At 43.1% G+C, this 25851-nt stretch overlaps 1 protein-coding gene across 1 annotated transcript in view; it reads left to right on the top strand.

Moving 5' to 3' along the window:
* The window catches only part of LOC124794915, a 58994-nt gene extending 35427 nt beyond the window's left edge, over positions 1-23567 (top strand). The window contains exons 4-5 of the mRNA XM_047258617.1: positions 6703-6891; positions 21608-23567. Of these exons, the coding sequence (XP_047114573.1) occupies positions 6703-6891; positions 21608-22057 (639 nt within the window). The 3' untranslated portion in view covers positions 22058-23567. The remainder of the gene's footprint in view (positions 1-6702; positions 6892-21607) is intronic.
* Positions 23568-25851: the final 2284 nt, after the last annotated feature.

The following is a 25851-nucleotide window of genomic DNA, read 5'->3' as shown; positions in this document are numbered from 1 at the left end:
AAAATAAAAGAAAACGACGTGTTTATTCCGTAGCTGGACTTATTAAGGCACGGTATAATATTAGTCCACTGTTCTCATCTACTCCCCAGACCCCATCATAGCATGCAATATAGTGATGAACTATTCGCAGTTTACTCTATCTTTTGCTATATTTGTTGTCATGGATCATACATACATTTAGCCTAACGATTATACGAAGCCAGAAGAGGTCTTTTCATCTTTAAGCTGCGATTACACAAACCTAATGCGGAAAATTCTCGCTGCGATGAGCTGTCCACGTGGCGGTGCGGTCTGGAACATCATTTACGGCGACTGAAGGCAGAGGCTCCCTCCCTAGACAGTGAGGTAAAACGTGTTTTATGCGGTAGTGCTAATCAACATTTATCTGTCAGTTCTTCTTTGTGACTCTGTTATCACGCTGTGACTTTCAGATTACAGTTGCGACTTCCGCTGTGTTGCTACAGGCTTGATTTGTTACGACCCCACTTAAATGATTTCAGCATACCTTAGCGTCCGAGGAAGATTACTAAAGTGCTCGTTTCCGCTGTTACGAAACACCTCACAGAGTAAAGTCTCTGTCGTCATGCCACATGTATCTTCTGTCTTTTTGTTAGTATATTACGTGAAGACACAACCTCTATTGGTGATCTCTTGGTAGTTTTGGGCCTTACATTATTTGGTCACATTTGGAAAGTGTGTGCGATGGTCTTAAATAGTTGTAAGCCATTTCCTTCGTGATTTTCAATTGTTCTAATTCATGTTAATTTCTTTCGACCATCCTTTTTGGAAACATATCTCAGCCAAGAAGTGGTTGTCTATGTCTCAGAACATTCCTTGTTTTACCTATTTGCTGTGTATCTGTATTGATCTATTTTACAATTTTCAACTAATGAATCACTCTGTTCTTCACTGTGACTTTTCAATATCACACCACACTGTCACCCATCGATGGACTGATTTACAGCACTTTTTATGTTTTTAGTCTGATTATGGACAGTCAGCTCCCAGGGACCTTATCTTAACTTAGTATCGAGCTAATTGTTGCATTTTATTAATTCATTCGCTGCATTGATACTTTTAACTCTTGCAATAGTCAACAAAGGAAGTTAGTTAGCCAATGTAGTGGTTTTTTACTGTCGAAATCATTCAAATTTGAACCGGCGATTAAACCAAAGGTTTTTACTGTTGCGCTGCGATGACTGTTGTCTGCCTGGAACGCATCTCCATTACATAAGCAATTTTGAACCCTATGTGAATCGCCGTCGCCTGTCGGAACTTCATGAAACTATAGAGGCTATAGCGGGTATATTCCACGATGTCCTATAACAAGTTCCACTTTTTTTCAACGGAGTTTGGTGGAGGAAAATAACTGGGGTGCATTTCTTATCGAACGCCCTTCGCACGAGGTTCAAATGATTCAAATGGCTCTGAGCACTATGAGACTTTAACTGCTGAAGTCATCAGTCCCCTAGAACTTAGAACTACTTAAACCTAACTAACCTAAGGACATCACACACATCCACGCCCGAGGCAGGATTCAAACCTGCAACCGTAACGGTCGCGTGGTTCCAGACTGTAGCGCCTAGAACCGCTCGGCCACTCCGGCCGGCCTCGTATAAGGAATCAGTATCTAGCCATGCATCTTGAATCGATAGTTTTGTTCCATTATTATCATGATATCGATATAACTCTAGTTACTCGTATCAGTACCAAATATGATATCGAATCTGGCACTGAAACGTCCTTAGACTATAGTGCGACACCGCTCCAAGTGTAGCTTTCTACTTTTCCTTGTCCAATGTCTGTTCATGATGGTGAAGTCCTTCCTTATCGCTCTAACTGGAAATAGTCGAGATGGTCACACGAACGACTGTTACTGAAACAGGAGTCTGAAGCGTTAAATGGTCCCAACAGTTTTCTTGGACTTCTCTCGATGGCCACCGCTGACTCATCTACGAGTAGTTCGGCTAAAATCGAGTCGGAGGAGCGGGCCGCAGCGTATGCTGAAGTCGCGTCGTGCGTGAAATACGCAGTATAAGCGAGAGGACGCTACTGTTTTACGACTTTCGCAGGTAAAGCACGTGTTGGTATGTAACAGTTCGCGTCGCACTTTCCGAGAAATGAGCGCGACTGACTCGGGCATTGTTCTCCGGTGTGATAGGGGTTAGCGCAGATAGCCTTGCCCTCGGTCAGGTGCAAGACTCGAGGCGCGGCCGCTCTGCCGCTTTGTTTGTGCCAGGAACAAAGGCCTCCGTACAAGTAACAGCTCTGAGGCTTTTTTCCCGCAGACACAATGAAAGACACTCTAAAAGCGCTGCTCTTGAAAGCACGTCTTCCGGGCCTTTCTTGCTCCTTGCCCCACAGAAGCCATTCAGCGAGCACCGGCACGATCTCCGGCACTATCCTTTCCCTTTGCCTCTTGATAAAAGTCACGAAGCCCTCTTCCTTTCGGAACGACATCAATACTCGCTCACTGCACCAGAACACATTACATTGTTTCCCTCGAATACCAACCAAGGCCCCCTTCGTATAGTCTGTCAGGCGGTTTTTTGAACTTCGATCTTGTTACTGATCCATGCTGCTTCAGGAGGAATAGCAAACATTTTAGGAGGTGGTACTGTAAACTGATGCGTAGAGACCATTCCATACAACATGCGCCCACTGGCTGCTGACGATATCTTCGTAGTTTCTTGTTTTATTTGATTTGTGATATATCTATGTTGATCTATATTATGATTTTCAACCGATGAATCATTCTCTTGTCATAATTAATTGTTTTTAATATCTTACCATCTTGTCACCAAACTGATGGACTGATTTACAGTATTTTTTATGTTTCTAGTCTACATGTAGTCAGTGAACTCCCAGGGACCTTAACTTGGCATCGAACGAATTGTTGCATTATTAATACTCGCATTTTACTGGCGTTGAACCGACGATTAAACCAAACGTTTGTACTGTTGTGCTGCGATAATTGTTGTATTTTCGAACGCTCGGCCTCTTTCTGTTCAATTACCTTCAGTCAAGTAGATGTCTGTCGTCATCTCAAGTCACACAAAGAAAAAAAATTTCGTATAGGTAATTTTAAAATATGCCTCGGAGGTTCAGTTGTATAACTTATTCACTGGAGATCCAAAATTTACAGAATAATAACGTGTAACGTCACCTGTTTCTCATGGATATGAAGCATCTTGGCATGTGATGCACTTAATCGGTCGGCGCAAATATCAGGACGTAATGTTCCATGTCGTGCCATACATGTCCATAGGTTCATGATTGACTGTAGGGAGTAGATTTTGAATTTCCGATTTTATCTCATGATTATTCCAGTGCTGTCTCATCTAGCGATATTATTAGCCAAATAATTTCCTTACATTGTTCTGAATGTTCTGCAGACGAAACTAACGGTGTCTAGAAGATGAAATGCGGTACTACCCGCCTATAATATACTAAAACACAATTTCTGTTTGTAGTGTCGCTAGGGAGCTGTCTTGGACCTATGTAGCTAAGGAGCATGTTTGATTTTTAAGTGGAGATAATTTTCATTTCACATGTTGGTACTCCAGTTACGAGGATAAATGAGTAGATCAATAAATAAATCGCAAAGGTCAGGATACCACACATTGTTTTAAATGTCCTGCCTGTGAGTATCTAGAAGGTGACAGCACATGTAGCGTGGGAGAGAGCCGATACACAGTATCACGCTGCAAACGCCTGATGACTTGCAGCCAGACCAAGATGGCAGGTGTGCTATGAATTTGTACCCGACTATAACAGCGTTATTTTTGTGAGCCGAGGGATTGTCCGCAGATCACGTCCATAGTGAAATACGTCCTGTATATTGTTAGAAGCGTATTTTACGGAAATTATTGTTCAACCGGATACAATAATTCAGTAAAGAACATGAAAAAGTCATAAACAAGGAAGGTCCTGGCCGCCCTGGTTATACTGATAGTTTCCCCCATCTAGGGATATTTAGCTACCCGCAGAACACATCGGTCTTGTGGGTTGCAGCAATGTAAGGAACCAAACGAACTTGTGCTGAGAGGTCAATCGTTAGATGAGAACGCAGCCAGAATAATTCCACACTATGGCTTTTATCGCCTTGTCCAACAATGGGAAATGTGTTTAAGCTCACAAGGGGAGTATCTTGAAAAGGAAAATAAATTTCAGATTGTTAAGTGCGACTCTGATGTCTCTATCGCAGTACAATTCATTTATCAACTCTCCCTCGTACTAAGCGTTTCTATCATTATCGTTTATTTATCAGTTGTCATTCTTCTTACAATTCCTTCAAGAAGAAATGCCACGATTGCTCGAAGAGTTCCACTTACTACGCGATTGGAAAAGTATTTTCAACATGTCTGTTGAAAGCTTTGTGCAGTTGTCTGGAATTTAAAAAACAAATAAGGCCAATTAGTTAATAAATTAAAAATTTTACGAAATTACGTCTTTGCTTCTCTGGATGTTCTGGAAAACTACTGTAGATACACGTCTGGGACATGTTTTATTAGATTCACCAGATCAATAACAACAAAATAATGGGAATCTTACTTTACTTTAACCTCGTACAGTTTTTCGATGGCTTCATATTAGTGAAGTTGGTAAATTTTAGGCAAAAACTTTTATTAGCTTTATTAGCTGTAACTCTGTAACCAAATATTTGCGGACCTATGTTTATATGAACTTTTTCCTTTAGTTTTACTTGTAGAATAACATATTAAAATATTTGCAAATCTTAGTGAATCACACTGTATGTCCAGAAACCAATTCCTGTTAAGATAAGAGCCGTTCTACTAGTGCTGACTGATGTATACCTCCAGGTGAGACAGGATTCACAAGATACAGCATAGTAAATAACCACAATACGCATGTATGTCCAGATACAAACCCTTGAGCTATAATGGAGGTGAGGCATCAAGCTCGCTTTAGTGTCAATGGATGGGGAGCAATTGCCGGTGACAGACTCATAGGATCATACACTTTATCAAACAGATTAATAGGTGCTGTGTATCAGCCATTTCTGCGTGATGAGTAACCAGCGCTACTGGAGAACGTTAACCTCGCAGAAAGATAGCGACTGTGCTTTATGCACGACGGGGCAGAGGCACGTTTGTACGGATCCTGCGACAGTACCTCACCGAAACGTTTCACTGGAGATAGATTCCTCGAGAAGGTCTGGTAGCATGCCTCTCCATTCACCGGACCCGAATCCGTTGCATTTCTTGCTATGAGGACATTTAGAAGCAAAGGTATATTCCAAACCCGTGGACAATGTGCAGACATTGCAGGAGCGTGTGATGCTACTGTTGACCAATACAACTTCCTGTAGGAATATGTGACACTTTATGAACCAGCCTATACTGTTTAGTCAGTAGCTAGTTTAGTAGTTGTTGTGGGCTTCAGACCGAAGACTGGTTTGATGCTGTTCTCCATGCTACTCTATCATATGCAAGCGTTTTCATCTCCGAATAATTACTACAACTTAGATCCTTCTGAATCTGCTTAATATATTCATATCTAGGTCTCCCTCTACGATTTTTAACCCCCCCCCCTTCCCCACATTTCCCTCCAGCAGTAAATTGGTGGTTCCTGGATGTCTCAAAATGTATCCTATCGACCAGTCTCTTCTCCTAGTCTGATTGTGCCACAAATTTCCTGCCTCTCCAGTTCTGTTCACTACCTCCGTATTAGTGACGTCATCTACCCATCACATTTCACAAGTTTCTATTCTCTTCTTGTCTAAACTGTTTATCGTCCATGTTTCACTTCCGTACATGGCCCCCCCCCCGCCCCCCCCTCCCCCCCATACAAATACTTTCAGAAAAGATTTCCTAACATTTAAGTCTACATTAAATGTCAAAAAACTTCTCTTCTTTGGAAACGCTTTTCTTGTCATTGCGAGTCTGCATTTTATATCCTCTCTATCTCGGTCAATATCAGCTTTTTGCTGCCCAAATAGCAAAACTCATTTGGCGATTTAAGTGCCTCGTTTCCTAATCTAATTCCCTCAGCATCACCTGAGTGAACTCGACTACTTTCCATTATCCCTGTTTTACTTTTGTTGGTGTTCATGTTACGTCCTCCTTCCAAGATACTGTCCATTCCAGTCAACTGGTCTTCCAACTCCTTTGCTATCTCTGACAGAATTACAATATCATGCTCAAACTTCAAAGTTTTTATTTCTTCTCCCTCAACTTTAGCTCCCACTTCAAATTTTTCTTTGGATTCCATTTCTGCTTGCTCAATGTACAGACTGAATAACTTTGGGGATAAGCTGGAACCTTGTGTCACTCCCCTCTCAGTCACTGCTTCCCTTTCATGCCCCTCGACTCTTACAACTGCCTTCTTCTTTCTGTACCAGTTTTAAATAGTCTTTTTCTCCCTATATTTTACCCTTGCTACCTTCACAATTTCGAAGAGAGTATGCCAGTTAACACTGTAAAAAGCTTTCTCTACGTCTACAAACGTTATGAACGTAGGTTTGATTTTCATTGATCTATCTTCTAAGATAAGTAGTTTAGTTACGTCACTGGTTTTGTAGATTATTTTTGTTAAAACACTAGCACCCTAAGACGATCTCATTTTGACTGATATCACACTAGGTGTACACGCGACGCTGCCCACTCTTTCGGTATGTTCCCCTGCTAAGACATTATTTCTACAATACGGAGCGTACGCTTACTGTCGGGTTGTTCGCAGGATGAGGAGGAGCTGGAGGAGGAGAAGCCCGACAGACTGAGCCTGCTGCTGCCGCAGTCCAAGTTCGACTGCAACAACAAGAAGACCGGCTACTACGCCGACGAGGGGCTCAACTGCGAGGTCTTCCACTACTGCCAGGACAACGCGCGACACTCCTGGATCTGCCCCGAGGGCTTCCTCTTCCACCAGGTAAACGCACTACGAGGCGCCGCCTCTGCCCCATCAAGTGCTCTAAAGCGGACGAGTTTCTTCTGTTAATTAGTTTTATAAGAGTGTGCACAGTTTGGTAACAGACCCTTTTTTTTTTTATCGGAAACGACAGCGCTTTCAAATGTGTGGCCGACCTCGGACATCATTACTGATAAAATTCTCCTCTTTCACCAAACGTTTAATCTGCATCCGGGATACGCATCATTAACTGGGAAATCAGTTCTCAAAGACTTGTTCATAAATGCTGTAAAGTTTATTATCTGTTTACCCAGAACTTTTTCCTGGTTATGTCTGTTTGGAGTGCACAGTTGTGTTTGGATACTAGGCTTGAAAATTCCGTGCAGATCGTTATTCGCATTTTCCTGTCAAAATTATCCCCAAGTTTTTAATTTATTTAACTTTTATTAATGGTAGAGCATAAAATTTCGACCCATTTGTTTGATCCGTAATATGTGTGAAACTGTATATAGATCTCCCAGTTTCTCTGTCATGACTTCCTCCGCTTTCTTTGAACTTCTTTTTGCAAAGTTGCCTTCCTATGTACATATATACAGAGGTTAGATAAAAATGTTGAAACTGTCGTTTCTTGTTAATAATATCAGCTTATTCCCAAGAATAAGCAGCTTTCACTCAGTTAATACTCGGCAGAAATCCAACCTGCATTTGGATCGGACTTCCTTAACTCTTGTGCAGAAAGGTATGCAGTATACTGATCCACCCACTTTCAATAAACTACCACAAGAATTCAAAAATCGTAGAAGTAATCCACGCGCTTTCAAATCAAAACTGAATAGTTTCCTCAGGGGTCACTCCTTCTATTGTGTTCTGGAGTTCCTTGAAAAATTAAACTGATTCTTATGTCATATTGTTGACTGCGTTTACTGAAACTTATAGATTAGCTTTTCTCGGGTTCATAAACATTTTATTTTTAGCTGTTATTACTTCTACGTTCTAATTTCATGTACTCACATGTTCCATGACCTTGGAGATTTGCTCCTCAATTTGGTCCTACAGAACTTGTGTAAATAAAATAATATAAAACAGCGAGGAATACATGCTTGAACACAAATGCAGATGCTAGCTAAGCCTGCAGATGGCGCTGTTGTATCTGACCACGAACGGCGCCTGTACAATGCAGTCAACATGTCAGTCGTGGTCAGAACAGTGCCCTGCGTAGCTAGGATGCATTACGTCGGAGCAAAATGAATTCGGACGTGGGCGAATTGTCGGTGCTCGTATGATGGGTGCTTCCGTAACCAAAGGAAGATTTATACCGCATACGGGGTAAGTGGAAGATCATCTAAGCCACAACGCGGACAAAATTGTGTGCTGAGCTATTGTGACAGGCAGTTACTGAAGAGGAACCTGACCAAAAATAAACAGGACGACAGCTGCAGAAGTCACTGTAGAACTGCGTGTCTCATTCTGGAACCCTGTTAACACCAAAACAACACGAAGGGAGCTCCTTAAGCTGGGGACTACAGGGCGACTCGAAATTCCAGTCAAATAAATGGACGTAACAGGAAAACGTTGTGCCGAAGCCATAAAACCTGAAAAAATGGTTCAAATGGCTCTGAGCACTATGGGACTTAACTTCTGAGGCCATCAGTCCCCTAGAATTAGAACTACTTAAACCTAACTAACCTAAGGACATCACACACATCCATGCCCGAGGCAGGATTCGAACCTGCGATCGTAGCGGTCGCGCGGTTCCAGACTGTAGCGCCTAGAACAGCTCGGCCACCCCGGCCGGCATAAAACCTGCACTGTCCAGTAATAGAAGAAAGTCATTTGGTCGGACGAGTCTTGTTTCACAATGTTTCCAACTTCTGGCCGAGTTTACGTCCCAAGAGTGAAACATGGCGAGTTTCGGTGATTATTTCGACAGCCATATGGCGGTATTTCATGGGCCCCATGCTTACCCTGCAGCGTCGCATTACTGCCAAGGACTATGTGACCGATTTGGCTTATCAAGTGCATCGCATGGTACAATATTTGTTCCCCAATTGTGATGTTGTGTTCCAAGACGACGGGGCCCCTGTTCACGCAGCTCACATTATCGATGCCTAGTTTTGTCAACACGGGGATGAATTGTCGCATTGCCCCCGGCCACGTTATTCACCAGATCTCAGTGTTATTGAGCCTTTATGGTCTATTTTTGAGAGAAGGGTGCGAGATAACTAGTCATCTCCATCGTCGTTAACTGAACTTGCGCTTCGTTTGCCGGAAGAAAAGATTGAGATTCCGAGACCTGTATGTATCCATTCCGAAACGACTGGAAGCTGTTTTGAATGCCAACAGTTTTCTTACACCGTATTAGGCATGGTAACGTGTTTTGTTTGTGTTGTTTCCACATTTTAGGCCACCCCTGCACATGCTATTACAGCTAAAAGAAATCTCATAGTCTCTTCAATGGCGGAAATACATTTCAGTAACCCCCTACGGTAGATACTGAATCGACACAAGTATTTTGTTCTGTTCAATTACCCTTGGTAAACAGTAATATCGATAATTTTCCAAGGAAAGGAAAAGGAAGAAAGACCTTTAGGTTGGTGGTATCTGTTCCTCTGAAGCCAAAACTGCACCTGTTCAATTTTGGATTGAATTTGTTGCTGTCGATACATTGTGGTATTGCATTGTAGTGAACAAGACTTAATTTTTTCTGATTTATAAGCAATACTGATCCAACGATGTCACCGAATTTTACTTGTAGCTCCATAAGAACTGCGACCACCACTGAGAGCTCAAAAAAGGGGACTACGTTCCTAGGCAGATAGTGGCCTTAAATTTTCTCCACATTGAAATCTAAAGGTGAAGATTTTCTACATATTTTGCGTTTTTAAGCAAAATAGTTACTGTAAAGATGTCAGCCATGTTCAGAAATGACGACAGTTAACTTTTACAGCTTGCCACAGATAAGCACACGCCAAAAACAAACGTCTTCAATTTGTGCAACGTCTTCATCTCAGAATAGCACAACCAGCGCCCTTAATTATTTGTCGAACGTATGTGAATCGTTTTGGTTTCTATGGCTGTCTCTACCATCACGGAAATCATTTCCTGTATCTTAACACATAGCCTGGTATTTTGTTCATTCTTTTAGCGTTCACCATATATTCCATATACCGGGTGATCTAAAAGTCAGTATAAATTTGAAAACTGAATAAATCACGGAATAATGTAGATAGAGAGGTACAAATTGACACACATGCTTGGAATGACATGGGGTTTTATTAGAACCAAAAAAATATAAACGTTGAAAAACTGTCCGACAGATAGCGCTCCATCTGATCAGAATAGCAATAATTAGCATAAAAAAGTAAGACAAAGCAAAGATGATGTTCTTTACAGGAAATGCTCAATATGCCCACCAGCATTCCTCAACAAAAGCTGTAGTCGAGGAATAATGTTGCGAACAGCACTGTAAAGCATGTCCGGAGCTATGGTGAAGCATCGGCGTTGGATGTTGTCTTTCAGCATCCCTAGAGATGTCGGTCGATCACGATACACTTGCGACTTCAGGTAATTCCAAAGCCAGCAATCGTACGGACTGAGGTCCGGGGACCTGGGAGGCCAAGCATGACGAAAGTGGCGGCTGAGCACACGATCATCACCAAACGACGTGCGCAAGAGATCTTTCACCCATCTAGCAATATGGGGTGGAGCGCCATCCTGCATAAACATCGAACGTTCCAGAAGGTGTTTATCAGCCAGGTTGGAGATGATGCGATTCTGTAACATATCGGCGTATCTCTCACCCGTCACAGTAGCAGTTTTGGTGTCCAGCGCCATCTGTCGGACATTTTGTGCCTTTGTTTTTTTTTTTTTTTTGTTCTAATAAAACCCCATGTCATGCCAAGCATGTGGATCAATTTTTACCTATCTACATTATTCCGTGGTTTATTAAGTTTTCAAATTTATACTGACTTTTTGATCACCCGGTATTTGCAATATATCTAATTGATAATATTCCTCAATTTCCATAAAAATACTTCTGGTTTGTAGACCACGTCATGGTATAAAATGAAGTACCAACGTTTCGCTTATACATAGCCTCTGACGAAAGAAACTTACGACAGTGGTCGAAACGCTGATATATCGTTTTACACCACGTCTTTCTCAAATGATAATGTCGGACTTGTTCGTAATTTAAATAGCTTGTCACTGCGAACAAATTGTGGAAGCCTAACTCAGGTCACGTCTGTGGTTGACGAGAGGCCCTTGCGCAACACGTTGGAGTCGCGAGTCGCGGCAGGTGGGACTGCACGCTCTGGTTCCCGTGAAAGTGAGTGCGAGGCGACACCGCGGGGACCGTCCGGTTAATTCCGAACGAAAGTTGCTGCATGACTGTCCCCTGCCTTCGTTTCCATTTTACGCCGCACAAGTTTTTCGATCAGACGGTAGAAAGTTTGTTAGAAAGTTTATCCAACAAGCGGCAGTAGGCCCGGCTACTGATTGAGCCACTCCAAACAGAGCCCTTAGAACGCAGCACGGGGTGTGCAGCACGCTCTTGCATATTCTTGTGCGGAGTACCTTTGTTTTATCACGCTATTTGTCGTGATTCACGATGCACGGTTCTCTGGGAGACAGTTTGTCGATCAATATATCTTCTGTTACCCAAGCATTTCTACTAGCCCTCGTCTTTTTACCTACTTGATCCTCCGCTGCCTTCACTACTTCATCCCTCAGAGCTACCCATTCTTCTTCTACTGTATTCCTTTCCCTCATTCCTGTCAGTTGTTCCCTTATGCTCTCCCTGAAACTGTGTACAACCTCTGGTTCTTTCAGTTTATCCAGGTCCCATCTCCTTAAATTCCCACCTTTTTGCAGTTTCTTCAGTTTTAATCTACAGTTCATAACCAATAGACTGTGGTCAGAGTCCACATCTGCCCCCTGGAAATGTCTTACAATTTAAAACCCGGTTCCTAAATCTCTGTCTTACCATTATATAATCTGTCTGGAACCTTCCAGTATCTCCAGGCCTCGTCCATGTATACAACCTTCTTTCATGATTCTTGAACCAAGTGTTAGCTATGATTAAATTATGCTCTGTAAAAAATTCTACCAGGCGGCTTCTTCTTTCATACCTTACCCCCATTCCATATTCACCTACTAAGTTTCCTTCTCTTCCTTTTCCTACTGTCGAATTCCAGTCACCCATGACTATTAAATTTTCATCTCCCTTCACTATCTGAAGAATTTCTTTTATCTCATCATACATTGCATTGATCTCTTCGTCATTAGCGGAGATATTTGACATATAAACTTGTACTACTGTGGTAGGCGTGGGCTTCGTATCTATCTTGGCCATAATAATGCATTAATTATGCTGTTTGTAGTAGCTTACCCGCACTCCTATTTTTTATTCATTGTTAAACCTACTCCTGCATTACCCCTATTTGATTTTGTATTTATAACCCTATATTCACCTGACCAGAAGTCTTGTTCCTCCTGCCACCGAGCGAGGTGGCGCAGTGGTTAGCACACTGGACTCGCATTCGGGAGGACGACGGTTCAATCCCGCCTCCGGCCATCCTGATTTAGGTTTTCCGTGATTTCCCTAAATCGCTCCAGGCAAATGCCGGGATGGTTCCTTCTAAAGGGCACGGCCGACTTCCTTCCCTAATCCGATGAGACCGATGACCTCGCTGTTTGGTTTCGTGCCCCAAACAACAACCAACCTCCTGCCACCGAACTTCACTAATTCCCACTATATCTAACTTTAACCTATCCATTTCCCTTTTTAAATTTTCTGACCTACCTACCCGATAAGGGATCTGACATTCCACGCTCCGATCCATAGAACACCAGTTTTCTTTCTCCTGATAACGACGTCCTCCTGAGTAATCCCCACCCGGAGATCCGAATGGAGGGCTACTTTACCTCCGGAATATTTTACCCAAGAGGACGCCATCATTATTTAATCATACAGTAAAGCTGTAGTTTCCCCCTGCTTTCAGCCGTTCGCAGTACCAGCACAGCAAGTCCGTTTTGGTTAGTGTTACAAGGCCAGATCAGTCAGTCATGCAGATTGTTGCCCCTGCAGCTACTGAAAAGGCTGCTGCCCCTCTTCAGGAACCACACATTTGTCTGACCTCTCAACAGATTCCCTTCCGTTGTGGTTGCACCTACAGTACGGCTATCTGTATCGCTGAGGCACGCAAGCCTCCCCACCAACGGCAAGGTCCATGGTTCATGGGATGGATTTTGGTATAAAATGTTATTGGTTCTTTCGTATGAATACTGGAAGGTTATTAATCAAATAATCATAAAACAACATAGAGCAAACTTATTACCCTAGGGGGAAATCGACACAGCTCTGTCCCCAGTCAATAAACAGACTTATAATGAAACAAGATGAGTAATACTCGTTACCTCCACTGAATACCAAGAGCTTAGGTGTGCAACAAGCTACATTTATTATTAATGGGTCATCTAACAATGGAAAAGTTGTAGGACACTTAAAGGAACTTGTAATTGAAATTCAGGTTGAGTATAACGGACATTATTTCCTCTAAATGTTGGACCAATACACAAGTAGCTAACAGAGAGCAAGTTTTCTAAAAATTTGAATTGAGTTCACGCAAAAATGGCACTAACACTGCGGGAAGGTACCAAATTTTGTGGAAGACTGTGTGGAGAAAACATAACAAGTTATCTTTATTAGGCCAGGTCACGATTTCAATGTTAACGAGTCAAAACCACAAATTATAATGAAATGGGCAAGTTGGTGCCAGAACAAGTAAGAAGTGAGCTGCTTGGAGTACAGATCGTGCTACTGCAGACTGTGAAACTTACATTTCCCTAAAATCAGCAAAGTGTGTGCCCATCAGCACCAGACAGTGGCTGGGATACCAACTGCCACGAAACGTCGTTGTCCATCCTCAACTTACAACTTTCAAAAAACCGTACATGGGCGACAGGTTAGTGCTGTTGCCAATGTGTCAAACCAGTATATTGCTTATTTCTTCAAAGTACAGGGGAACGAAACAGAAAATTCTCACTCTTGAAGTACAAAACGCATATTAACACACACAAATTTGGTACTGACCTAGAGCAGTGTCTCCTTGATTGGTCGGCCTCTTCGCGCCAAGCACGGACGTGGCCCGACTTAATTCGATTGGGTGGCTTAAAGTCAGGAGCGAAAGCGAGTGTGTTTCTCACGCTGGCCGGACGGTGCCGCAGCGTCTCGAGCTTCCATGTTCACGCAGAAAACGAAAAGATGTCCAATTCAATTGTTCTTTGGGGATGGCAGTGGTGGCAAGGTATCCGTCGCCCTGACCTAGGCCAGGCAACAGCTCTCCCCACAAAAGCACGAAGGAAGCCACACCCTCATATCCATGAAAACTGCCCTTCTCCCTGGGGTGGCTTGCCTTTTGTAATGAAGTTCAGTGACTGCCTTCTGCCAATAACAGAATGCTGAGACCAAACCAGGAGTGTGATTCAGAAAACGCAAAGCCGTCCTCCCAGCGCCACGTATCCAATACTCTCAATAAAATAACCACGAAACAGTGACAAAAAATATAGCTTAGCATATGTGGCAGTAATGTCACGCTCTGTACCCCAGAGTAGATGGGCGTGGTGGCCGGAGGGCTGGGGGAGGGGGTAGGCGAGGGATGGACAGAGCAAGTACGCTATCCTGACCCCCCCCCCCCACACCACCACTTTCCCCTCCTTGCAGACGTCCGTGGAGATGATCGTACTATGCTATCTGGACCGTAATTGTACGAAAATACTGGAGGAATTTCTAGTTAGAATACCTCTGTAGCAACTTTGTCAATTTAAGAAAATACTAGCGTTATTTCGCCTTCGCATAGCTCCTGAATAGTTCACACGAGACTCCCATCACGGAAAACATTCTCTGAATCGAGGTTTGGACGCTAGTATCCGTCAAAGTACAGATGTACGCTGATCAGTCAGAAAATTATTATCACCGAATTACTATCGATATAAGCCCCTACAGGCAATAGCAGCGTCACCTGGCGAGGAATTACTGCTGCTCAGGCACAAACACGGTGCATGTTGTATCAGTGAGCGTGATGTCCGTGTGTGGGATGGGGAAGGCGCGCGATCTATCTGCGTTCGACCGAGGGCAGATTGTGATGGCGCAGGGGCTCGGCACGAGCATTTTGGAAACTGCACAACTTGTTGGGTGTTCGTGGAGTGCTGTGGTGAGTGTCTTCGACACGTGGCAAAACTAAGGTGAAACCACGTCCAGACGTCTTAGGGTTGGGCGGCCACCCCTTATTTCAGATATTGGATGTCGTAGGCTGGGTAGACTGGTAAAACAGGACAGGCAGCGAACTGTGGCGGAACTAACATCAGGCTTTAATGCTGAGCAGAGTACAAATGTATCTGAACACAAAGGGCACCGAACCCTACTGACGATGGGTCTCCACAGCCGACAATCAATGTGTGTGCCAATGTGAATACTACGACAATGGCAACCACGACGGAAATGGGCACGTGACCATCAGCACTAGATGTTGGTGCAATGGCAGAGAGTTGCAGGGTCTGATGAGTCCTGATATCTTCTTTATCACACTGATGGAAGTGTGGGAATATGTCGTCTTCCAGGAGAACAACTCCTTGATACCTGTAGTATGGGATGGAGACATGCTAGCAGCAGCTCCATTACACTCTGGGGAACATTCACATGGCCATCGATGCGTCCAATGAATTTCGTGCAGGGCACCCTGACGCCAAGGAGTATCGTACACTGGTTGCAGACTATGTACAGCACATCATGACGAGCATTTTTCCCGACGGCAGTGTCGTTTTCCAACAGGATAATGAACCATGCCACAAAGCCAGGAATGGGATGGAGTGATTCGAGGAACACAGTGGCGAATTCCAATTGATGTGCTGACTCCCCAACTTGCCAGATCTGAACCCAACTGAAAGCATATGGAATGTGCTTCAATTTGGCGTCAGCGCTCATCGCTCCCTCCCCGGAATTTATGGGGCTTAGGTGACTTGTGTGTGTAGATGAGATGCAACACCCTCCCGCAACCTATCAAGGACTCACTGCTTCCATGCGATGAAGCGTCGCTGCTGTTATCCGTACCAAAGATGGACATACCAGCTATTAGGTGGGTGGTCATAACGTCCTGGCTGATCAGTGTACGTTTAGGACTTTTACACGCTACAGAGGAAAGATATCAATTACTTCCGCATTTTAAACCGTGTAGCTTCTGTAAAATAATGTGGCCCTGCAAGCAAAGCCGTAACCTGTGTGGAAATTAAGTAGCGGGCAGTCTAAATAGAGTTCTCCCGTCACTACTGTTCCAACAGCCGGTATTGAGGGCGGCTCTTGCGAAACGAGCTACCTGCGTCCTGACGTGGCGATTTCCATAATCGCCGGCGCAGAGAATGCAATGCGGCGCGGGGCGGGACGCGACGTTTCCCTGGCCGGAAGCGGCCATCCTGTGCAGGGGCAGCCAGCCCTTGGCTTTGGCAGATAAGCCGGCCGAGCCGCGCGCTGCCGTGTGCATATTCCGCAGGCGCACCGCTCTGACGCGTTGCCGCCAACTCCACTTCCGACCTCGTTTAGATTTTCCCAGAAACTCGCTACGGAGATCTGTCGGCGTATGAAGCTGGCGTGCACACAGGAGCGCTGAAAGAAATACAACAATCCTCTCTCTCGAAATAACTACCGAATTATGAAAACAGGGGCGCCCAGTATCGCCAGTACTTTTTCATATCTACATCAACTTCAGCTTCCACGTCTACACTCAGCAAGCCAACTTCTGGCGCGTGCCAGAGGGTGTTTGTGGTACCATCAGCATTTCGCCTTGTAACCCAATCAGCAACCTCCGGTACAGGGTGGTTCTAATTAAACTTTCCCTATTTAACATGTTATAACATGGAAACTAATTACCGTACGAGTACCAAACTTGGTAGCAATAATGTCCAGAGTTTGGAGAGCATATGCGTCACAGTGCCACCGTCCAGTTCCAACTATGGCCAACACATGGCATGTTCAGTCATCGTGAGTCATAGTCTCACACACCTGAACTGACGCAGTGCGCTTGTTGACGTGTCAACATGAGCAGGGCATTATTGATGAAGCTCTATTATCAAAACAACACTAAGGCTGCAGCTGCATTTCTAGAATATCACCGGCTGAAAAGATTACGGAAGGGTCTTCTCTCACCACCTGTTGTGCGGAGCATGATGAAGAAGTTCGAATCAACTAGAGAACTGGGCGTCGCTCCGGGAAGATATCAACGACCGGTTGCACCACACGTGATTGATGAAATTGCTGTTGCTGTGGCAGACAATGCTGCGCCCGATTCCCAATCGTCAGGTAGTGCGCGTTCTGTGTCGCGACAGTTGAACATCCCGTGGTCCACTGTACGCAAGGTGCTTCGAACCATTCTCAAACGATATCCGTACAAGTACCATATCGCACAGTAGCTTGCACCACAGGGCGCACAACGTCGTGTTGACTTCGCTCTCCACTTTCTCGCAAGGATTGAAGTTGGCGAGGGCTGGCCCTTGACCATCCTATGGACAGACGAAGCTCATTTTTTCCTGACGATGAGGTGAACACGCAGAACTGCCGAGTGTGAGGATCTCCACCTCCAGTCACTGTGCATGAAGTTCTAGGGAACTGATGACCTCAGAAGTTACGTCCCATAGTGGTCAGAGCCATTTGAACCATAATAACCGTTCATCCTTGAATTCAGATTTTATGTTCTTTTATTGTCACGAAATAATGCAGAATATTTCCAGCTTGTGTGACGATTGATACGTCTTATATGTGAAAATAAAAAAATTCTTAAATTATTCAGTCAGAAGGTATGTGAGATAATAGGGAAAGCAATATATATATATATATATATATATATATATATATATATATATATATATATATCAGTAACTGTGTTGGAAGGTATCAGAGAGTTTGAAGTTGAAATAGTTAGGATATCTTATATGTAAATGTGGAATATTCGATGGTATTAGTGCCTTGAAAACAGTTACATTCGAAACACTAGCTTTCCAAATTGTTAACAAGTTGGTTTGGTTACTCGAGAGAATTGCTTATTGTGGTACTGTCTAAGGAGGCCTTTATTTCATAGAAGTGCCGATCTGATATGAAACGAGACACACTTTTACTGCACAGAATTTTCATTTTACAGAGAAATGATGTTTTCTTAATATATCAGTTATTTATTAAAACATGAATACGCAGCTTTAATGTTCCACAATAATATTTATTTAATAGTCAGTTATGAACAGGATTTCGGCTTCCTATCCCATCGTCAGATCGTTCTACAGAGATATGTGACTTTATGTCCATGTCGGTATAAAACAGAAGCATTACGTAGTACCCAAGGAGACTCTGAACAAATAAATCTTATATTACACTATATTGTACCCAAAGAGACTTTGAGTAAATAATTCTTATCTTATGCTGTATTCAAATGTTAAAAGAATATGAATGTTTAAGCCTAATATTTTGTACAAGTGGGTAATAGCACAGACTACTATGTTATACGGACAAATGGATGAAAGTGAGGAAAAGGCCGAGAGAAGGAGGGAAGGGGCGAGGGGAGAAAGGGAACGTTTAGTAATGGAACTGTGTTTGGTCAATAAGGACTATATCAGGATTCTTTGATTGGTGCTTATTAATGACCAGAATTTCGAGTAATGTTGATTTCCTGCGTTTAGTTCCTCTATGGAGGACTCTCATTTAATATCATATGAACGACATTCCTTCAGAGCATATTCAGCAAAGGTGGAAGCTTTCTCTTTCAGCCTCCACCTCCTTTCACGCTCAGCCAGTCTAGTACGGTTTCATTTGATATTAAATGTGATGTTCTCCATAGAGGAACTAAAGGTAGAAAATAAAATTACTCGAAATTCTGGTCATTAATAAACACAAATTAAAGAATCCAACCTGGTCCTTATTGACCAAACACAGTCCCATTCGACTTAGACTTCGTAGACTTACGGAATATGTGATTCGATAATGTTTTATTAGTCCATGGTTTTTTACACCGTGTCAACTATTCACTATGTTGTAAACCTATTGCCTGTTAAAAATTCAATTACTGAACTAGTTAATTCTGATCCAGTTGGGGACAAAGTAATACCTAATGAGTAATACCTAATGTGGACTGGTTAAGAGTTCGGCACTAGCATGATTGAGAAGCACTTGTGTGCAGACAGAGAGAAAGAGTTGCAAGCTGAAAGTGATTAAAGACAGGAGTAAGCGCTTTGTTGACGTGGCATCCAGAATGTAACAACGCATTGTGAATTTACGAGCGGCCTTTTATTTGTGCTACAGGACAATGTTTAATCAAGAAGAATTGGAAAAACAGATTTTTATATGAAGAATTCTGTGCGGCAAAAATTAATACAAATTGATCGTTACTGGAAGAACTACTTAAACCTACCTAACCTAAGGACATCACACACATCCATGCCCGAGGCAGGATTCGAACCTGCAACCGTAGCGGTCGCGTGGTTCCAGACTGTAGCGCCTAGAACCGCTCGACCACCCCGGCCGGCTGAACGGTTATTATTTAACTTCTTGATATAGATTTAGAAAGCGATCACAGTGGACATAAATATCATAAAACAATACTGAGTCCTTTTTAGCAATCAGCACAATCTGATGGATACCCAGTCTAATAATAACTGCACCATGCATACCGCCAGTTCCGTAGCATTTCAGGCGACTTTGTTTACTCAATGGTTCATTTCCATGGACCTGTCCTCTTTATTGTTAATTCGTGGCCACAGTAACATTTATAATGAGTTCTTACAAAATTATACAACAAAAATACTTTCGTCTTGGAGTAGGATTACCATACTCTAAAACCGCAAAATGAGGACATCCTCGACGAGGATGAGGACGATTCTAGTCCGGATCTATATAGGTGTGCTAGAATATACGAGGGGCGTTCAGAAAGTAAGCTCCGATCGGTCGCGAAATGGAAACGACTATGAAAATCCGATAAAGCTTTGCACAGATGTGTTGGGTAGTGTCTCTAGTATAACCCCAGTTAGCATCACGTCGCTCTTCTCATTTCTGAGCTCGCAGTGAGTGCGTAAAGATGTCTGGAAAATAGTGTCTGCCGCCAAGTACGAGGGCCTGGTGAGAAATTTCGCCTGAAGCTATGCAGCTAACATTACATAACTGTCGTGCTGTTTCTTCTTCAAGACAATTCTCAGCCGCATTCTGCAGGGGCAATGAAGATGCTCCTGCATCGTTTTCAAATGGAAATGTGAGATTACCCACAATACAGTCCGCAATTGTCTCCCCCTGAGTTTCATCTCTGGTCACATGAACCGCTGTCTTTGAAGACAACATTTTGACACAGACAACGAGGTGTAGGCCAGCGTGGAGAATTGGCGGAAAGCACTGGCGGCTGCCTTCTATGATGAGGCTATTGAAAAGTTGGTACAACGCTATGACAAAAGTCTAAGTCAGAACGGCGACTACGTAGAGAAGTAGCTGAAAGGTATAGCTAATTTTTACAAGTAAAACATTTCTGATGTTCACTGTGGTTTCAATTTGGCAATCAATCGGAGCTTACTTTCTGAACACGCCTCGTATTCCTTTGTTTTAAATTGTAAAATGTATTATTTCCCTTCTCTTGTCTGTAACGCAGCCCAGGTAATCAGCACTAGATTGGGATGATTTTTGGTTTTGAATAAGAAGGTACGACTACTGTAAAACACTGACTATCATCTTCCTTTCAAGATCCAGACTAATCCCTTTAGTACTGCCGATTGAAACATGATTAGCTCGGTTTTATGTTGTGAAATGGTTATATTATTATGCAAACATAGCTGGATGAGTGCACTAGATCGCTAAAAATTCGTGTATCGCACAAAAATAAATTATTAAGTGAAAACCGGAAGCAGGGAGACAAACACAACCAAGAAGCGTAGATATTACAGCTAACTGTAAGCTCAAATGGCTCTGAGCACTATGGGACTCAACATCTTAGGTCATAAGTCCCCTAGAACTTAGAACTACTGAAACCTAACTAACCTAAAGATATCACACACACCCATGCCCGAGGCAGGATTCGAACCTGCGACCGTAGCAGTCCCGCGGTTCCGGACTGCAGCGCCAGAACCGCACGGCCACCGCGGCCGGCTAACTGTAAGCTAAAAAGATCGAAATATCGACTTTAACCAATATAAATCGATATTTTCCGTTTCACTAACAAACTGGTTACATGTGAACTGTAAGCAAATAACAAATGATTTAATTCAGTAACCGAAAGAAAATGTTATAAATTGTTGACGAGACGAGATGAAAATAAAAATCAAATTATCTTAATTCCCAAAACTAAAAAAATGCTGGCATCAGCAGAAATCATAAAAATATATACAGACGCTACACTAAACGACGAAAATGCGGACACGTGCGCATAAATACAGACGTATTGTGACCCTATCTCTGATTCCTATTAGATTACTTAGCTTTAAAGACTATTACAGTTTCATCTAACGGATTTTCACGATAGCTCAAGAATAACTACTCTAAAGTTTGGCCAGGTGGCTCTGCATTAGCTCACAGTCGTGCAAATTATTAGTTCAAGAAACAGATCATAGGTGTCACTCGCGTACACTCAAAGTAACTACATCTCTTACTAGAGCTTGTGATGCTCTGTTACTTCTCACGTAGAATCTGGATAGCAGCTCTGAACGGCAGTCTCGTTGCCCCCAGGTGCACCTGATCTGCATGCCGCCGAGCAGCGAGAACATCTGCAAGCAGTCGTCGCAGTTCCACTTCGTCAACGACTACCTGTACCGGCCCATCAACGCGGAGGAGGTGCAGAACAAGCCGAACGTGACTCTGCGCTACTCTGACCGCTACTACCCGGACAATTTCTACGAGGAGGAGAGTCTGCACCAGCAGCCGGCACCCATCCGCGGGTCTGCCGCGCCGCCCCCGCCACCCCCGGCCGCCGCCCCCGTGCTGCGCGGCCGCCCCCAGGTGCCGCAGTTCCGCCCCCAGCCGGCCCCTCACCAGGTCTTCCACTCGCCCGAGGAGGTCAACATCCCGCTGCAGCAGCGCAGGCCCTCGGGCCCGCCCCCAGCACCCGTCAGGGGCGGCTTCGGCCCCCAGCACGATGACGAGTACGAATACGACGACCTGCCCTTCCGCCAGGGCTAGAAGCGCCCTCCTGTCACAGCCAGGATGCGACTTCGCGTCCCGAACTGGACTAGAGAAGGCAGGCAGACTGTTTCCCGTGCAGTCGGCATCGACGGACACTGTGGAATGCCTTTGTGCGTGTGTGTAGTTACATGCGGAACTCTCCAAACCAATCGATTCTCCCCCGAGATACCGCGGCAGTTCTCGCGAATCTCACATACCAAGTCGACTCATTCAATCAGCTCTTGTTATGTAATTTACAAACTTCCCTCCTCGCTCTTGACTGGTTCTCTTATATGCAGTCGCAGAGCAGCTTCCTCCTTAAACGTAACAATACCGACGACCCGTTCCTGGAAATATTATCATTTTCGTTATGTATACTCTAATTGCCATATCTACATCTGCACGATTATTCTGCAACTCCCTCTTAAGTGTTACCCAGAGGGTGCGTGGAGCCGCTTTCATATTATTTCTCTACTTCTCCACTCGCGAATATCACGTGGGTGAAAATGCATGCCTAAACCTTTTCGTATGGACTACAGTTTATTTCATTTTATCACGACGTAGATGGGAGTCAACAAAATATTTTGTCATTCAGAGGAGAAATTTGTCGATTGTAGCTTCGTAAAAAAATTTCGTCGGAACTAAAAACGTTTGTGCTTTAATGACTGCCATCCCGACGTGCTTAATATATCCGTGACACTCTTGCTACTATTTGGCGATTATACAAAACGATCTGCCCTTCTTTGAACATACTTGATGTCCATCGTCAATGACCCAACTGGATGAATATGCGAGCTCTTCCGTTACTCTTTACCCGAAAAAACGTGTTTAAGAATTGAAAAAAAAAAGTTAGTTTGGATATCCTACTGAAATTTATTTACGTTAGCGATCCCTTTTCACAAAACAAAACTTTTCACTCGTAGCAAAATAGATAGATGATTCAGTTTACCACTTTCAAGGAAACAGTTTGCGTCAAAATCAAGAACTCAGTATTTCTTTCCTTATCTACTGTACATTACAGTACGTCGACAGTTTGGGAAAGGGTTCACTTCAGAAGTACCTCCAAATAGTCTATAGTTGGTGCAAAATATTTTTAGGTATCCATCATTTTTCCAGCAAATTTCACTTAAGTCACCTACAATTGTTTTTAATCGTTAACAAATAGGTGGAAACATAGTCCATCAGATACTAAAACGCAGCATACAATTCTCATTATGAGTTTTGGAGGAAGCTACTCTGCTCTGCTGAGTCCCGCCCATTATGTCGCCTGGGCGCTACGGTACACCATTTTCAACGTTAACAGCTGTTTAACATCTACTGTACAAATTAATTTATTGGTACTTAGAGTTAAGCTATGTGTGTATGTATGTGTGCCCTTGTATTTCTCAGAACTTCATCGTTAATCCTTACCTGTATCATCGTGATCCCCATTAATTTATCCCCTGTGATTTTACTCTTAAGAATGTTCACGTATGTACTCGTGCTTTAGTTAAATAAAAGCATGGTGCCCATAAGTTTTGAAACGAGATTACTAGAAACTGTTTTATCTGAGGAAGATAAAGTACTCATAGTATTTTTACCTTTAGCCTAACGCCCGAAAAAACTTCCAGAGTATCAAGATAAACTTACCAAAAACTCTATATAAACGTGAAAAATTGTGAAAAATTCTAGAGAAGAGGAGCTACGTACTTACCATGTAAGCTTAGTCAGAAACTGGCATTTTTGGGAATGATGCTTCTTAGAAGATTGCAGATTAAGGAGCGTGATAAGGGTGCAATATGTTCACTGTATCTTTTACATTACACAGCTGAACTGTTACAGTAATCGACACGAAGATTAGAACTAGACAAATAATTTACAAAATTAGATATCTTAGTTACTGATATTTAGAACTATTAACAAACAACAGCACATGTACTCCATATATCCATAGGAGAATTTCGTAGCTGCAAGGAACACTCCCATCATTTCAAACAACAAGAAGCAATCTATTCTATTTAAAGGACGAGAACCTGTTAGGTATTAACAATAGTTTCATACAAACAAACAGAAAAGATTAAACCGTTCAAGTTTCTTTGGATACACCGCTTTTCGAGAGGGAATGGACACTGGAAGTTAAATAAGAAGATTGAATTACGTTGTATAAAAAGAATAAGGTAAGAAGGACGATTACGATGACCATGAGTAATACTAAGCAACTATCCGGAAGTGAACTGTAATTCTACCAAAAGAGAAAGAAAGAATGAGAGATACAGGTAACGAATATTTAAGAACAGTGTGGTACACAGGAAGAGAATCTAATGTAAGCGGAAATAAAAATTTAATTACAAACATGAAGTTTTATACAACAGACACAGTACTTTACATTTGTTGGAGAAAAGATATGAACAATCTGCTATCGACACATTATTTCTCTAGTTCATTTTCTGATTCATTATAAAGCTAGTGATTGACACCATTGGGTGTTTTCCGAGACGTCTGTACATATGCGATCGTTATGGTTCTGTGTTGATTCACCATCATGTCTAAATTCAGACTTCCATAAACGGCAGATTGTTTGCTAAGTTGACGCGTCTGTGACAACAGTCACAAATCTAAGAGATATAGCTGTAATTACACTATCCAATGTCATAAGCAAAATTTCGTCTACCAGACACAGTAATGGGAGAAAATTTAAACATACTGAAACACATAATCGTAGACAATTAAGCACGTTTTTACCGGTCAACAAAGTGATTGTTGAACTTAATCTGCATAGATCTATGTGGATTCAATACCCCACGAAAACCATCGTACAGGAAATGCATAAAGGAAACTCCCTGGTGAAGCTAATGTTGACATGTTGTTATTGTTGTGGTCTTCAGTCCTGAGACTGGTTTGATGCATCTCCCCAAGCTACTCTATCCTGTGCAAGCTTCTTCATCTCCCAGTTCTTACGGCAACCTACATCCTTCTGAATCTGCTTAGTGTATCCATCTCTTGGTCTCCCTCTTCGATTTTTACCCTCCACACTGCCCTCCAATGCTAAATTTGTGATCCCCTGATGCCTCAGAACATGTCCTTGTTGTGGCGTAACAAGCTTGCTACGCCACACTGAGAAGGGAGCCGAAAGGCACGCGTACACACACGCCGACGGGCGTCAAGTCTGAAACAGGATAACTATTGAATGGTAGCAAGAAAAGTACGTAGCTGCTTTATACTTAACTTTTAATCTTTGTTGGTTTACAACGTTCTTCTTGAGACATTTATACGACAACTCTCAAACTAGGTAAGGCTAATGGCGCCTTGCTAGGTCGTAGCCACGGACTTAGCAGAAGGCTGTTCCAACTGTCTCTCGGCAAATGAGAGGAAGGCTTCGTCCGTATTGTCGCTAGCAATGTCGTCCGTACAACTGGGGCGAGTGCTATTCCGTACCTCGAGACCTGCCTTGTGGTGGCGCTCGGTCTGCGATCACACAGTGGCGACACGCGGGTCCGACATGTACTAAATGGGCCGCGGCCGATTTAAGCTACCACCTAGCAAGTGTGGTGTCTGGCGGTGACACCACAGTCCTACCAACCGGTCCCTTCCTCTTGTCAAATTGTGCCACAAACTCCTCTTCTCCCCAATTCTATTCAATACTTCCTCATTAGTTATGTGATCTACCCATCGAATATTCAGCATTCTACTATAACACCACATTTCGAAGCTTCTATTCTCTTCTTGTCCAAACTATTTATCGTCCATGTTTCACTTCCATACATGGCTACACTCCATACAAATACTTTCAGAAACGACTTCCTGACACTTAAATCCGTACTCGATGTTAACAA

The sequence above is a fragment of the Schistocerca piceifrons genome, chromosome 4 (assembly GCF_021461385.2).
Source record: "Schistocerca piceifrons isolate TAMUIC-IGC-003096 chromosome 4, iqSchPice1.1, whole genome shotgun sequence".
Taxonomy (NCBI): domain Eukaryota; kingdom Metazoa; phylum Arthropoda; class Insecta; order Orthoptera; family Acrididae; genus Schistocerca; species Schistocerca piceifrons.
This window is presented reverse-complemented; position numbering and strand designations above follow the sequence as displayed.